This window comes from Chrysochloris asiatica, unplaced genomic scaffold (assembly GCF_000296735.1).
Source record: "Chrysochloris asiatica unplaced genomic scaffold, ChrAsi1.0 scaffold00094, whole genome shotgun sequence".
Taxonomy (NCBI): Eukaryota; Metazoa; Chordata; class Mammalia; order Afrosoricida; family Chrysochloridae; genus Chrysochloris; species Chrysochloris asiatica.
In genome coordinates, this window is record NW_006408612.1 from 11,699,561 (window position 1) to 11,714,643 (window position 15,083).

Genomic DNA, 15,083 nt, shown 5'->3' on the forward strand with positions numbered 1-15,083 from the left:
AATATATTCACACCTTTCTTACCTCTGATGGTTACAGTTGCTGAAGAGGAACTGCTGCCAGCCTCGTTTGAAGCTGTACAGACGTAAGTACCTGTATCTTTCACTTTGGCTAATGGAATCTCAATTGATGCGATTTTATCTTCAAAATAGATCCTATAGTCTTTTCCAGGGGGAAGTTTTTGCCCATCTTTATTCCATGTAACTGTAACTTTCCTGTCTTCATCTATTTGACACTCCAGGTGTATCTTCTTGTTGATTGCTGATTGCACAGGCTCCAATTCTTTAATGAAATGTGGTTTGTCGATAATAATCAACTCAGCTTGGCATATGTCGGCTCCAAACTTGTTAGAAGCCTTACAAGAGTACACTCCTCTATCTTGAATTGTAAGATTTGAGAGTTCTAAACTGTGCTTGTTTTCTGCATCTGAAATCTTGTGGTTTGGTGAAGGGGATAGTGCAGCCCCATCTTTCTGCCAAATGGTTTCAATCACAGGGGTCCCTGACACGGTGCAAAGGAATTTGGCTGCCTTGCCCACAAAAGTCGTAACAGACTTAGGTCTAGAGAGGAAGGTTGGTGGGTATGCCTCTGCAAAAGAAATGGATTCAGCATTACATTTTGTCCCTTCCCAAAGTGCTTGCTGTAATTCTAAATTCCAAGACAGAGAAAAGATGAATTATGTCTATAGATAAATAAAAGATATTATTTTAAACAGGGTAATGCAAAAGTAAGAACAAAAGGTTTGTCAAAGAGAAGGATGAGAGTGTCCTTTATAGAAGAACAGTACATCACTTCAAATGTCCCTATTACAAAAACCAACTAGATGGTACAACATCACAACAAAGGACAAAATGTTCCTTTATTTAGCAGCATTGACTTATTATTGCTAAATATTTGTCTGTTTTAGTTACTAATTGTTTGAATTATTTGATGACAAATTCAGCTAATACATTTCTATGAATTAGAAGATTGTATAAGAATGATAAAGGAAATGCACTTGACTCAGTTATAGACTAGGGGTATTGAGTGATAAGAAGAAGACTGAAGCAGTTTTGTAAAGTCTCTTTAACCATTATCACAACCTCCAGCAAATCCTTAGCTGGTGTGACTTTGAATGCATTTCTTAGGCCATTTCAAACTTGTGAAAATATTTAATACCAGTAATTCCCCATATCCATTCTGCACTTTGAAGCAAGCCTTTAAGAACTTCTCCCATTTTTAATGCATCATCCTTCTCCTTTTCCTCTATTATTTATAAAGTTCAGTGTCAGTCACATTATAGAACTAGCCTGATTTGGGCAAATAAAATCCTAAAAATGTCATTACAAATAATGCCAGAAAATGATCACAACTAATAGTGTTACCATAGGCTTGGGTTTCTTAGGATCTTGGCACATTTGTATAAAAGAAGATGATGCTACAAGGAACTCTGACATTTTCAAGTCAAAGATGTACTGTATTTGCCCTTTTCTTTGAAGCTCCCCTTGAAAAGGACCACCAGGGACCGACTCCTTCTACATTTGTGCATAACTTTTCTCATCAACATGAGTTAGTTATTCTTGGTGTGGTGCTGTGGGTTAATGCACCAGACTGCAAAGCCATTTGAACTGCAAGGTTGGCAGTTCAAGCTCACCAGCGGTTCCATGGAAACCCTACACAGGGTCACTATGGGTCAGGCACTTAACTACAACAACCCTAAACCACACCACACCACAGCTGACATTCACACTTTCCCTTGGGAGAGAGAAAGGGAGACAATGAGAGAGAGACAGAGACACTAAGTTTTTGCTAATGAGGAAATCCAAACATGTAATGAGTGTTAACTATTTGAAAAGTGCTCTTTGGGTCAATTAGGAAACTAAGATCCAAATATTTGTATAGTTGCTCTTATTTTAAAATTAGAAACAAATCCTAGGGCAAGAACCTTATTTTGCAGTCTTATATTAGCTCCTTGTCTTACATTGTTGTTAAGTGCTGTCACGTCGATTCCTACCCATGTTGACCCTGTATAGGGTTTCCAAGGAGCAGCTGTTGAGCTTGAACCACCGACCTTGCAGTTCAAATGACTTTGTAGTGTGATGCATTAGCCCACAATGCCACACCAGAACTCCGTGTCTCACGTTAGGAATTTCTTTAATTTTAATCTACTGCTTTAGCTCTTTTTCATTCTGTAATTCTGTTCTTATTGGGTGAATAAAATAGATACCTAAACTATTAATTAAATTGGGGCATCATTTTTTTTTTCGTAGCATCAAACTGCTCTGAAATATTTCAATGAAGTATTAAAGGCCAATCAAATAATAACCTGACACATTTCATCTTGCTAGACATTTTAAGACTAGAGGCCAAAACAAAAATACAAAATTAAGACCAGACCAAACCAAACCATCATGTTACCATCTTGGCCATTGCTCTCTCCAGCTGGCAAGACAAACACTCCCCCGCACCTGAACAAAAAGCAAAATTGGTAACAAAATGAAATGAGAGTAATGACATCCAGGTCAATATATGGCAATTACCTGTCACCGTTAGTGTGGCTGTACAGCTGACACTGCCATACTCATTGGAAGCTTTGCAGGTGTACTCGCCGCAGTCTACAACCTGGGTTCTCAGGATTTCCAGACTAGAGACATAATTTGAAGATCGAATAGAACACTTGTCACTCTCGTAAATTTCTTTGCCAGCTTTGAACCACTGGAACCGGACATTGGGGGCACTCTGGATCTCACAGGTGAACTTGGCAAGGTGGCCCAGGGCTACTTCCAGGTGCTCGATTCTCTTCTTGATCACGGGAGCAGCTGGAAAGGGAAGCAGAGACCATTAGCACACCTTCTTGTCAGACACACCACAGTTTTCTTTTAACATTTGGTGCTGTTAATGAAGGAAAACAACTGAAATTGGTGAGATGGATTGCAGCCATTTAAGACAAGTGACTGGAAAATGAGAAAGGTTGTTGAAGGTCAAAGAAGGTAAAAAGCAACTTCCAACATTTTCAATCATTACATTGCAGTGAATAGTGAAAAAAATCAACACGTGATGCCATGGCTTACATGCATAACAACATGATATATTCCTTAAATATACCATGCTGACTAGGAACACTGAAGAGAAATGTAAAAAACAAACAAGAAACCCACTAATATACTAAATAAAATGATGAAGTAAAAAAAAACAACAAAAAAGAAGTAGAAACAGGAAACACAAAGGGATGACTAATCATGGTTATTTTGATATCAGGGATGAAATTGGTGATTTAGGAAAGGCTAGGAGGCCTGGCATGGCGTTGTGGGTTAATGCCGTTTGAACTGTAAGTTCGGCAGTTCAAGCTCACCAGCTGCTCCTCGGACACCCTATAGAGGGTCGCTATGGGTCAGAACCGACTCGATGGCACTTAACAACAACAACAACAGTATTCACTGAGGAGCTTTGGTAGTGTAGTGGTTACAAGTCGGGCTGCTAACCTCAAGGGCAGCAGTTCAAAACTACCAGCGGTCCCGCAGAGAAAGATGAGGCTTTCAGCTCCAGTAAAGATTTACAGCCTCAGAAACCCTATGCAAATTCACTATGAGTTGGAACCAACTCCACAGCATATAACCACTACCACCACCAGTGTTCACTGAAGGCTTTTTATTACATATTATTGCAAATGTTTTTAAAAAATAAACTAAAAATCATATTTATTTTTGCTTAGTTTTAAAAAGTGCTAACACAAATTTTGGAACAAATAAGATCGGCACTGGACTTCCAACCACAAGGTTGACAGTTCAAATCCACCAGCCGCTTCTTGGAAACCCTATACAGGGTTGCTATGAGTCAGAACCGACTCGACAGCACTTTACAACAACCCAAAAAGGCAGTAAGGGGGAAAAGGAGGGAGGATCATAACCATGATTATGTCTTTGACGTCATACTTATTCTAAACAGATTGCATTCTGACAGTGGCAAGTGGGTGAAAATTCAGTGAAGAAACCTAAATCATTACAATTCAGTGAATGTTAGAGTTTGATCTGTGTAATCTTTAAACATCCAACCTCTTTTTACTACAGTGAGTTTGGCTGAAGTAGTTGTTTTCCCGCTGCTATTCAAGGCCTCACAGGCATATTCTCCTTGATGTTCTTCTGCATTTACTTGGTCAATTACTAGCATATATGTATTTTGATCTTGTAAACACTTGAACTTTCCATCTGAAGGCACCAGTTTACTCTCACAATACCACTTCACCTCTTTAGCATTTGTTATGGAGCATGTGAGATATATGACACCACCTTCCTCAACAATGGTGTCCTCCAAGGGCCTATGTATAATAGGACAATCCTCTTTGACTAAACTACCCTGGGCTTCTGGTATCTTTGCTCTAGCCAAGTCCTCAGTACCACTTGCAGAGGACTTTTCTTTTTCCTCTGATATTTTAAAAATGCCATCCTGCTTTTCATCAGCTAGACTGGCTGTAATAAGCCCATCACTAACAGGTGTAGTACCCACAACTTTGATCTGACTATCCACATTCAAACAGCTGACCTCTTCCGGTGAGACAAGGCATTTAGAGTCAACTTCTGGTTCAGTGACTATTTCCACTTTCTGTAAATTTGAAAAAGAGTCCGTTTCTTCCTGAAAATCCATTTTGGCTTCTTTCTGAATTCTAGGATCCTCAGCTATTAAGGTGTTTTGCTCCTCACATATAATAGAGCACAAAGCATCTTTCAGTTCGGTTTTCAAGTTAGCCATTTGAGGATCAATGCCTTCAATAGCGATGGTGAATTCTTCGGTTACAGACTTCACTGAGGTAATAAGGTAGGTGCACAGGATGCGTTTGGGTTCCTGGGTGCGGATTATGGCCTTGACTTCCACCTTTGTAATATCTCTCAGCCACTCAGAGAAAAGACTTGGGTACTCACTAGCTACTGCTGCTTGTAGAGCCCTGCGAATCTGGGTTTTCAGGTTTAATCGTTGCTCATCTGGAATGCCAGCAAGCACATTTTCCTTAGAAAGAATGTCACTTCCCTGTACCTCCTGCACTTCCTTGATTGTCCTGGGCTCTTTTTTATACTCAGTGGTTTGGTTTGGAGGCATTGCCAAGTTACTGGAAAGCTCTTCCTTGCGCAATATCTGTGCTTCTTCAAATACTAGCGGAAACCTTAGAGATTTGTTTTCCTCAAACTCGACTGCAAAATCTTGTCTTGCACTTTCAAGTTGATCTGCACTTTCTAACATGAGTCCTCCTTCTGTGCAAGTGTGTTCAGAAGGGACTTGGGGCTCATAATTGACCTCAGAGTTTATAATGTCAGGACTCTTGAAACTTTCCACACATCCCTCAGCTAAGCCTTGAGTTAGGATGAGAGCACTTTGTGCCTCTTGCTTTTGAAGAGTTGCTCTCTGCTCTTTATCCACTGCAGATATTGTCTTCTCTTTTGGTAAAAGTACTTCCTTTGCCACAGTGCTCAAATGTGAAAGTGTTGGGGGTTCCATTGAAGATTGTGGATAACTCCTTTCAGGTTTAACTGAAAAAGTTTGCAGAGACTCAGCTGTTAATGAACCAGTTTCTTCCATGGACATGGCACTTGAAAACATTTTTTCAGTATCTGATAGAAGCTCTTGGGATGCAGCCTCTTGAAGCATTAGCTCATAAGAAAGCTGCTGCTTTTCTTCTGAAATCAAAGTAGCTTTCAAAATGGCATCCTTTACAAAAGTTGTAATTTCCTGTTCTGAGTCAAAGGCTTCAATGGAACAATCTTTTAATGACAACGTCTGAGGAAAATCTATTTGAGAACTGCCCTCTTCTATAGGGCCCTCTGGCATGGGCTTCACTTGGCAGGAGGAGTCAGTCACGTCTGTGTCTTTCAGGACCACAAGCAGCTCTGCAGCACAAGTGGACTCACCCCACACGTTCTCTGCCTTACAGACATAGACACCACTATCTTCCCTCTGAGGGTCATTGACAATGAACGTCCCAGAGCCATCAGAATTATGAATGATAGTGTAATAAACATTGGTACAAAGCTGCTTGTTTTCTTTGAACCACAAAATGGTGGGGGCCGGCACCCCTAGCACCATGTACTCAAATATGGCAGGGAGCCCTTGAGCACACTGAATTGGTTTCAACTCTTTAACGAAGTAAGGAGGACAAGGATCTTTAAGCTTCTCCAGTGTTTTCTCTGCTGCCAATTCTGCTTCTATCTCCTTGTGCCCCTCTCTTTTGGAATTTATTTTCAGATAGGCACTACACACTGCCTTTCCATATTCATTACTGGCAACACATGTATACTCTCCCTCATCCTCAAACTTGGTGAACAGAATGATCAGGCTATGATCATTACAGTCAAAAACAAATTTATAGTCAACAGAAGGAGCTAACATCACCCCATTGAAGAACCACTGAACTTTAGGCCTGGGAAGACCAGTGACAGTAACTGACAGCTTAGCTACATCCCCAAGGATTATTTCAACATTTGATACTTCTTTGATGAAAACTGGGGCACTGCCTTCATTTCTGGAATCAAATTTAGTTGAATGAACTGGACGTTCAGCTAAAAGTTCAAGTGTTTCACTCCTATTAGATAACTGAAGGTCATAGCTATAGCTTCTGAGTCCTTCTTCCTCAGCAGGCAGAAGAGCATTAAAAAACTCTGTATGGGGAAAAATGATGACTTTACTATAAAATTTTATTTAATAATATAAAAAAATAAAAGTTAAACAAGTGGACACTGTTTGTTGGTCTTCTGCTTTATTTCTTGAATGTGTTAAATTATTCTGAGGTCAATTTATCAAAATCCACATTTTAAAAACTAAGCTTTAGCTTATCAGATAAAGTTAACTATAGTTACAACACAAATGCAATTTCCCCCCACTTTAATTGTGTTAGCATTTATGCATTTTAAATATCTGCTTATAGGAATTCTCTTTTGTGATATGTCCAGCTTCAAAGTTTGAAAAACCACTGATTAAATATTTATAATACAAAGACCCAGTATTATTTCAATCAACTTCTGCAAAAGTCCAGAATCAAGTCCATATTAGAATTTCCTTGAGTCTGAGAATGAGCTCCATTTTCAAATTAAAGACTGATTCGTTCCAAAATAAAACATCTAATCTCTAGTTAGTACCTTTACACCATTATTAATTATAAAAATAAGCAGCCACAGGAAATTTGTAATTTGGATTTTAGTTGTTAGAAATGCAGGCATTCTTTTGCCTCTGTAATGTCATATTGCTTCAACAAAACTCCTACAATGAAGCTTATATTAAGTCAAGCTAGTCAAGAAATGGAAGAATCAGAAATAACAGAAAACAACTACAACATAAAAATTGAATTGTATTTTATTGTGCAAGGAAAATTGATACAACATTATTGGACAGAAAAACAAAGTAGTGAATGAATACAAGCCTTTTTATATATGGATGAAAGAATGAGAATACATGTAAAGTGGTATGAAGGAATTTTTTTTTTTTAAACTTGTTAAATATGTGGCACAATTATGTTAATAGTTGTTGTTGTTGTGAAGTGCCATCAAGTTGATTCCAACCCATAGCAACCCTGTGTAGGGTTTCCAAGGAGCAACTAGGTCCAACACATTAACCCACAGTGCCAATCCAGGACTCCAGAAACATACTGGCAAAAGCTATTTATGGTATATAGGCTATATACTTATTATTTAAATTAATCAACCTAGGATGAACACTTGACTTCAAAGTCAGTTTGAGCTGCAAGGTCAACAGTTCAAACTCACCAGCTGCTCCTTGGAAACACTATATAAGGTCTCTATGAGTCAGAATTGACTAGATGGCACTTAACAACACCAACAAAACCCATGATTAGTTTCACATACTAATATTGACTTTATATTTGACCTATGTTACTCATGTCATCTTTTCCTTTATCTGAACTCTCAAAGTCTCTATAAAGAGAATGGGCATTAATTAGTTAAAATACCCTTACTAATTTAAGTGTTGCAATATTTTCAGTTGTATCTCATCATTTCTAAATATGGAGCCCTCGCGTGGCACTGGAGGATAAGCATTGGAGTCCAAGTTTGGTTTGAACCACAAGGCTCAAACACACCAGCTGCTCCGAGGGAGAGAAACGAGACTGTCTGCTCCCATAATGATTTATAGTTTCACACACATTATAAAGGACTGTTAAGAACTGGAATCCACTTTATGGCATTTGGTTTGTTATTGCTGCTAATATAACGTATTTATTGTTGTTAGTGCCATCGAATTGGTTCTGACTCATAGCGACCCTGTATAGGGTTTCTTAGGATTGGCTTTTGGGTTTGAACTGCCGATCTTGTGGTTAGCAGTCCAGTGCTTATCCTACAGAACCACACCAGGACTCCAAATATCATGTAGTAGTAGCTAAAAAGTATATCTAACATTTGCCATATATAACACAATGCATTTTTATCCAACATCCTAAAAATTAATATTTCAGACTTTTAAGTTTTGTGTCACTGAGTCAGAAAACAAAAAAGTCCCATTTAATTATCTACAACAATTAATAAGTAAGCTAAGTGTGGGCAAGACTTACTTTTTAGTCATTTTTATTTTGCGTATCTTCAAATTGAATGCATTTAAAACTAGCAGAACTCTCATGTGCAAAATCAAATAGTCTTTCTTCTCATATGAACAAAAGAATATTCCCCAGACTTTTCTTTAAATTCAATAGGGAATTAAACCTTTTTTCTTTTTGTAAAAAACAAAACACAACAGGTTTTGAACTGTTGCTATGCTGTGTAATGCTTGGGTAAACTGTATTTGTCATGTTTGTCATGATCTGAATTTCTAATTCATTTAAACACCCATTATGTGACTAAGAGTTGAATATGTCCTTTAAATCTGTAAACTACAAAATTAGTGTTAGTTCAGGATTTATGATGGGGAACTTCTGGTGTGGCAGGGTAGGATCTTCAATGGACTGTGAACCACAAGGTCGGATGCTAAAACCTACCAGCTTCTCCTCAGAAACCCTATACAGGGTTGCTATGAGTCTGAACTGACTTGATAGCATTTAACAACATTGTAATTATTTTTACAGGTATTTTCTGCCTACTCTTTGATTTTTCCACTACAGTATATCTGTCTTGGTGAGTTCCAGTGTAAATCAATTTCTCTTTCCTTCTCTTTTTGCGGCGATGGTGAGTGAAGTATAAGTCTGATTCATAACCTATAATCTGCACACTTTCCCAATTGTTTCTTTACTTCGGAAAGTTGTTAGGGAAAAAACATTGTGGGAATACAAAATTTATAGATTTTGAAATATAATAAATACAATAGACTATATGAATCCTTTTTTGTTGAAAACTAAAATGAACATGCTTAACATGATTCTTGCACTAAAATTTTACTCAGGGCAGGTGACAAATATTATTATTTGGAGGGCAGTAAAATTAATAATTTCATTACTATAGTCTATTTCTTGTATTGTCTGTTGTAAACCTAAAATTTAGTCTCAATTCTATTTTAAAAGCTACAGTAGGATAACATAAGGAGCCCTGGTAGCATAGTGGATTATGAGCTGGGTTGGTAACTACAAGGTAAACAGTTCAAATCTACCAGTTGCTCCATGAAAGAAAGATAAGACTTTCTGCTCCTGTAAACATTGACAGCCTCGGAAACCCTATCCAAGGTTACTATGAGTCGAACATACTTGATGGCCACTCCCACCACCACTCTAGAATGAGATAGACTCAGAGGGTTCAAGCTATTACCCCTGAGGTTCTTTGGGCAAACTCCTTCATTTTCAGATAAGAAAATGGAATTTCTTTATATTTATTACATCTTATGTGAGTAGATTTAGGTCTACCTTGATAGCACAATGCTAATGATTTTGTGAATTTATTATGTTAATTAGAAAACTATATGCTTTGTAAGGAAATTATGTTCAGCTTTGCAATTTTGTACTCATTTTACAAATGAAATTTAGTGAAAAGATAGGAAAGCTTATTATTTCATCATTTTAAAATAATCTACAATATAAACTGCCATATTGCCTCAATTCTAAAAATGTTCCAATTTTTTCTAATATTAAAGATTCTGAAATTGAAATACAACCTAAAATCGCTCTATAAATATAATTTACATATTCCTCTAAGTTGATATTAAATGAATGCTACATTTTCCAATTAACACTATGTCAAAAATTGAGGAAATGAGATATTTCCAACATTGAAAATCTTTATTTGCATATTCTGCAATTGACTAGATGAACTCTGTCTCTAAAGAAAACACCATTAGTTCTTTGAAAATCTGTGAGAGTTAAAACATTTAAGGAGATATTAATAATGAAAATGTTTTTACAGGAACCAAAAATAATATATTAAGATAACAATGCAAAACATTCTAAATTTTTTTTCTTTGCTTGTTTGTTTGTTTTGTTTTATCTATTCCAAGTTTTAAGTAAATAAGTATGGGTGTGAATGAAAAAGGTTAAAATTTCAAGAGCAAGTTATAATCAGTGAAATTTTCTCTTACCAATTTGTGTGGTCATCTGCCATGGTCTTCAATTTTACATCTTACTTTTTGCAAATATTGATTATCTACTAAGAGAAAAATGTCTTCTGCTGAAACAATTTGGAGAATGACAGAGAGTAAAGTAGAAGCACAAACGATTTATGTAGCCATGGAGATATTTAATCATTCGTGATGGTTCACAGCATGATGGGTACAGATGATGATTCCACAATTCCAGTAACAGAATATTTACATGTATTACAAAGATGGGATTTCTGTAGGGAAATTATTTCCTCAGTAGTCTGTAAGGTAATGCATTCAGTAGAGTGGAAATATTTGGAAGTTTACATTAGATCCTTATAATTAGGAAAATATGAAACACACTCTAATTCTAAAAGTTACTGGGACACTAAAACATTGTACAGGAAACTTTAGGTTAGAGTAAGGGACGCACAGGTCTCAACCTTTCCCGATTTGTTTGTAGCTACACACTTGTACTCACCTTCATCACTTTTTACTATACTTGTTATAAATAGGTTATGAAACCCTATACCACTTTCCTCAAAACTGAATCTTGCTCCTTGAACCAATTTCCCATCTTTGTACCAGCAAACCGTGGGCCTGGGAGAGCCACGAACTAAACATTGGAAATAGGCTGCGGTTCCCAATGGTGCATAACAGTCAGATATGCCTTTGATAAACCTCGGAGGCCCTTCCACCACCTGAAATTCAAAAAAGCTGCCTGCATATTTGCTCCTTAACAACAATTCTTCCTTCAAACTGCTTAAAGTCACTTTACTTTTCTGTGTTATCATAGCCAGTATTTCAGCATCTCCCAAGGTAAGGAATCCTCGGCAAATAGCCTCTCCGACAGAATTCACAGCTCTGCACCTGTATGTTGCACTGTCTGAAAGACACACATTTCGAATTCTAAGAGTGTGACTTCCCTTCTCTTCACTAATCATATATTTAACATCATCTGGCTCAATACACATATATTCTTTATACCATTTGATTTCTGGTGTTGGAATACCTATGACTGAGCATTTGAATACAGCATCTGAATTTTCTGGAATTCTAAAATCACAAATAGGCATTATAAAACGAGGCGGCATTTCAAATACTTCTAAATCAATTTTTAAATCTCTGTCGTCTTCCCTGCTTGAAGCCATGTTTGGATCCACGAAATTTAATGGAAGGACATCTAGATTCACAATCATGCTTTTATGGTCAGGAGTAAATTCGGGAACAGTGACTATTTTCACTTGCTTCTCAAATTCTTTAACATCTTTTTCACTTAGTTCAACTTCCAGGACAATTTCTTGAGGAGAAGGAGTTCTTGATGACGTTGTGTTTTCCAGATCAAACTCCATGACATGCTGATGTGTTACTGGAGATGGCAATGCCACGACCCTTTCTTCCTGGGGTATTATGTCTACATTTGCAAAGCTCTTTGCTTCCCCAATGATATTTACAGCATGGCACATGTATTCTCCCTTTTCTCCTTTTTGAATGTTAGAAATTTCCAAAGAGCACACATTACCCACCCTTTCTATTTTGATTCTTTCATCTGGTTCTAGCAAGGATTTATTTCGATACCATTTCACACCGGGAACTGGAAGGCCCTCAACTTCAACAATGAAGCCCAATGTTGTGTTTTCATATATCCTCCTTTTTGTCAGAGGTTCAATAAAAGATGGAGGCATTTCATTGTCTTTCGGCTCAATGGCTTCATTGGGTGTACCAAATGAATCAGAACGCCATATATCACATGCTGAACTTCTCTCTCCCGTAGGTGTATGGAAAAGCTCATTTGGTGTACTGTCCTCCCTTTGCATTGTTGATGAATGCATTTTAAAGTTTCCAGTCTGGCTTGGTCCTACAGTAGGAAAAGAATGTCTTTCAACTGTTTCTCCTCCTGAAGGGGTAGAAAATCTCTCTAGTGTCTCCCCTGGGGGCGTAGAATATCTCTCTAGTGTCTCCCCTGGCGGCGTAGAATATCTCTCTAGTGTCTCTCCTGGGGGTGTAGAATATCTCTCTAGTGTCTCCCCTGGGGGTGTAGAATATCTCTCTAGTGTTTCTCCTGGTGGTGTGGAGTATCTTTCTGCTTCCTCACCTTCAGAAGGTGTTGAGTATCTTTCAGTAGCTTCCTCTAAAGGTGTGCAGTATCTTTCAACCGGCTCACTTTCTGAACTGGTTGAGGATTGCTTAGTTGTGGCTGAAGGAGTAAAATACAAATCAGGTGATTTTGGAGATTCCAAATGTTCAACTGATGATGGTGGGGTATAAAAATGATCTAACTCAGAGATATCTTCACTACTTGTACTTCCCAGGTCAATCGAAATTTCAGATTCAGGAGAAAATGGACGACCTAGTGATTCCTGCTGTTGGTTGTAATATTCATACACAGTGTTGAAAGTGACTTCTTCAACCTCCATGGAAGTGCCTGATTCACTCTTAACAAGTTTTGCTTTGTGTTTGGCGTCTTCAGTCACAGGAACCTCAAACTTTCCAGCAGCTATTAAGTATTGGGTTAGGGAGGTCTCAGAGTTCATTATTTCAGTTGTAGGAGGCTCATCCAATTTAGGAAGATTTTCAGAAAAACAAGTTTCTATCTTTTCTTCTATATTGGAGAAGGAAGTTTCATTCTGAACTTGAATTTCTTCAGAACATTTTTCTTCTCTAGAGTCATCCATTTTTCCACTCATCTGTTCATTTGGAAGCTGGTGTTCTTCAGTCATCAGGAATGGGAAGCACTGGCTCAGTGACAGTTTTCTATAGAGTGTGTCAGCTTCCTGGACATCAGCATGGTGTTCATCCCAAGTTTCATTTGCAAATCCTTGTATTCCATCAGCCTGCCCCTTAAATGATCCTGACTCTGCTTCCATTTCACAAACGTCAAAAGGCTTTTCCTCACTTGCTGCTTTTTTCAAATGTGAAATGAAACTTCGATCTCCGTTTTCTAAAGAACCATTTTTCTCAGAAATACCATTTTCTCCTTCATCTGCAGCTGAAGTCTGATGTAGGGCACATGATTCACTTTGAATTTCTTCAGAAAAAGATTTAAGAGAAAGATCAGTGTTCATAAGTTCGAAATTTTGTTCTTGTACATGTAGGCTTTCTTTTTCCAAACAAAAGGTATTTTCTTCAATACTACTTTTCTCTACCAGATTCCTATTTGGAAACTCCTGACTAGAATAAATTTCTTGATTAGTAAAGATATTAGTTTGCACATTTTTAGAGGTACTCTGTATATCGGATTGTAATGTTTCGGGGCTAGGGATTTCTTCTTTATAATGTGTTTCTTCCTGTTGGAGCTTGTTAGCTGGATCTCCTATGTGAGAATACATTTGTTTTAGATCAAATACAATGTTCTCAGTATCTGTTTCTGCAGAGGCAGGATGTTGTATTTGAAAGTAAGTTGCTTCTGACTGATCACTTTCAAATTTTTGGAATTTTACATCCGCATCCTCTATTTGAGAGTGAAGTTGTTTTAGGTCTAATGTAATAGGTGTTTCAGGTTCAGCCCTCTCAAAAAGTACAGACTGATCTGTAACATCTATTTCTCTCTGTTGTTCCCACTCTTGTCCTTCAAATTCCATATGCATTTGAGAGGAAAGCTGTTTTAAATTCATTACAATGTTAGATGCATCTGGTACAGACATTCTCTCTGCTTGGTATGCATTTACATTTATGTCACAGAATTCTCTTTGCTTTAATGGAATGTCTCTCTCATCAAGTTTCCCTTGAGGAGTATTAACAAATGATTTCTTGGTTGGTCTTTTTTCTAGAATTCCTTTATCTACATGTTGCAACTTCTCAAATGTAAGGATTCTATGCTTCACCTTTTTTCCTAGGTAGTGTCTCTCCTCACCAAATGGTTCTTCGTATACAATACTAGGTGAGTGTTTTGTAATATGACTATCAGACATTCTCCCGTATTGTGTATTCGGTGGATAGTAACTTTGGGCATGTTCTCCTATCTCTTTCTTAATTTTAACTTCCCTGAAATCGTCAACAAATGGATAAATAGGGCGTTCTTCTTGGTGAAACTTCGTTATTTCGTCTACATATCTCTCTTTCCTTTCATCCTGGCATTGAAGTTCAGCCCTGAGAGGCTTTCTGATGTGTATGGATCTTGAAGTACTCTGCACAAATCTTGGTAGTTTCTCTCTAGAAGATGTGCAACGCACCTGGCCTTTTGGGTCTATCTGCTCAACTGTCTCCAGGCTTTGAAAATATTCTCCTACAGAATATTCTTTTATATTCAATGGGGGAATAAAATGACCAGTTGGAAAATCATAAAAATGTGCTTTCACAGATTCTCCCTGAATTTGTACTTGCTGATCTTTGGAATATTTTGAGTAAATTCTACCAATATTGTCTAATTGGCTATGTTGTCTGGAAGCCACAGGTTCCACTATTAGATTTGAAACACTCTCAGCTATTCCCAAATTGTTTTCGGCCACACATGTGTATTCCCCAGAATCATGGATGGTAATATAATTAATATATAACCTGTGGCTACAATTAACTTCTTCAAACTGAAACTTCTTGCTCTGCTTTAAAAGGACTCCATTTTGAAACCATGTTACAACTGGTGAAGGCTCACCAGATATTAAACACTCAAGTATTATAG

The 15,083-nt window shown here is 37.6% G+C and overlaps 1 protein-coding gene across 1 annotated transcript in view; it reads right to left on the reverse strand.

Annotated features, from left to right (window-relative positions):
- The window catches only part of LOC102841613 (titin-like), a 305,333-nt gene that overhangs the window by 227,618 nt on the left and 62,632 nt on the right, over window positions 1–15,083 (reverse strand). Inside the window, exons 47-49 of the mRNA XM_006866702.1 lie at window positions 4,030–6,621; window positions 2,518–2,796; window positions 23–586 (exon numbers count right to left, since the gene is read on the reverse strand). Coding sequence (XP_006866764.1) covers window positions 23–586; window positions 2,518–2,796; window positions 4,030–6,621 — 3,435 coding nt within the window. The remainder of the gene's footprint in view (window positions 1–22; window positions 587–2,517; window positions 2,797–4,029; window positions 6,622–15,083) is intronic.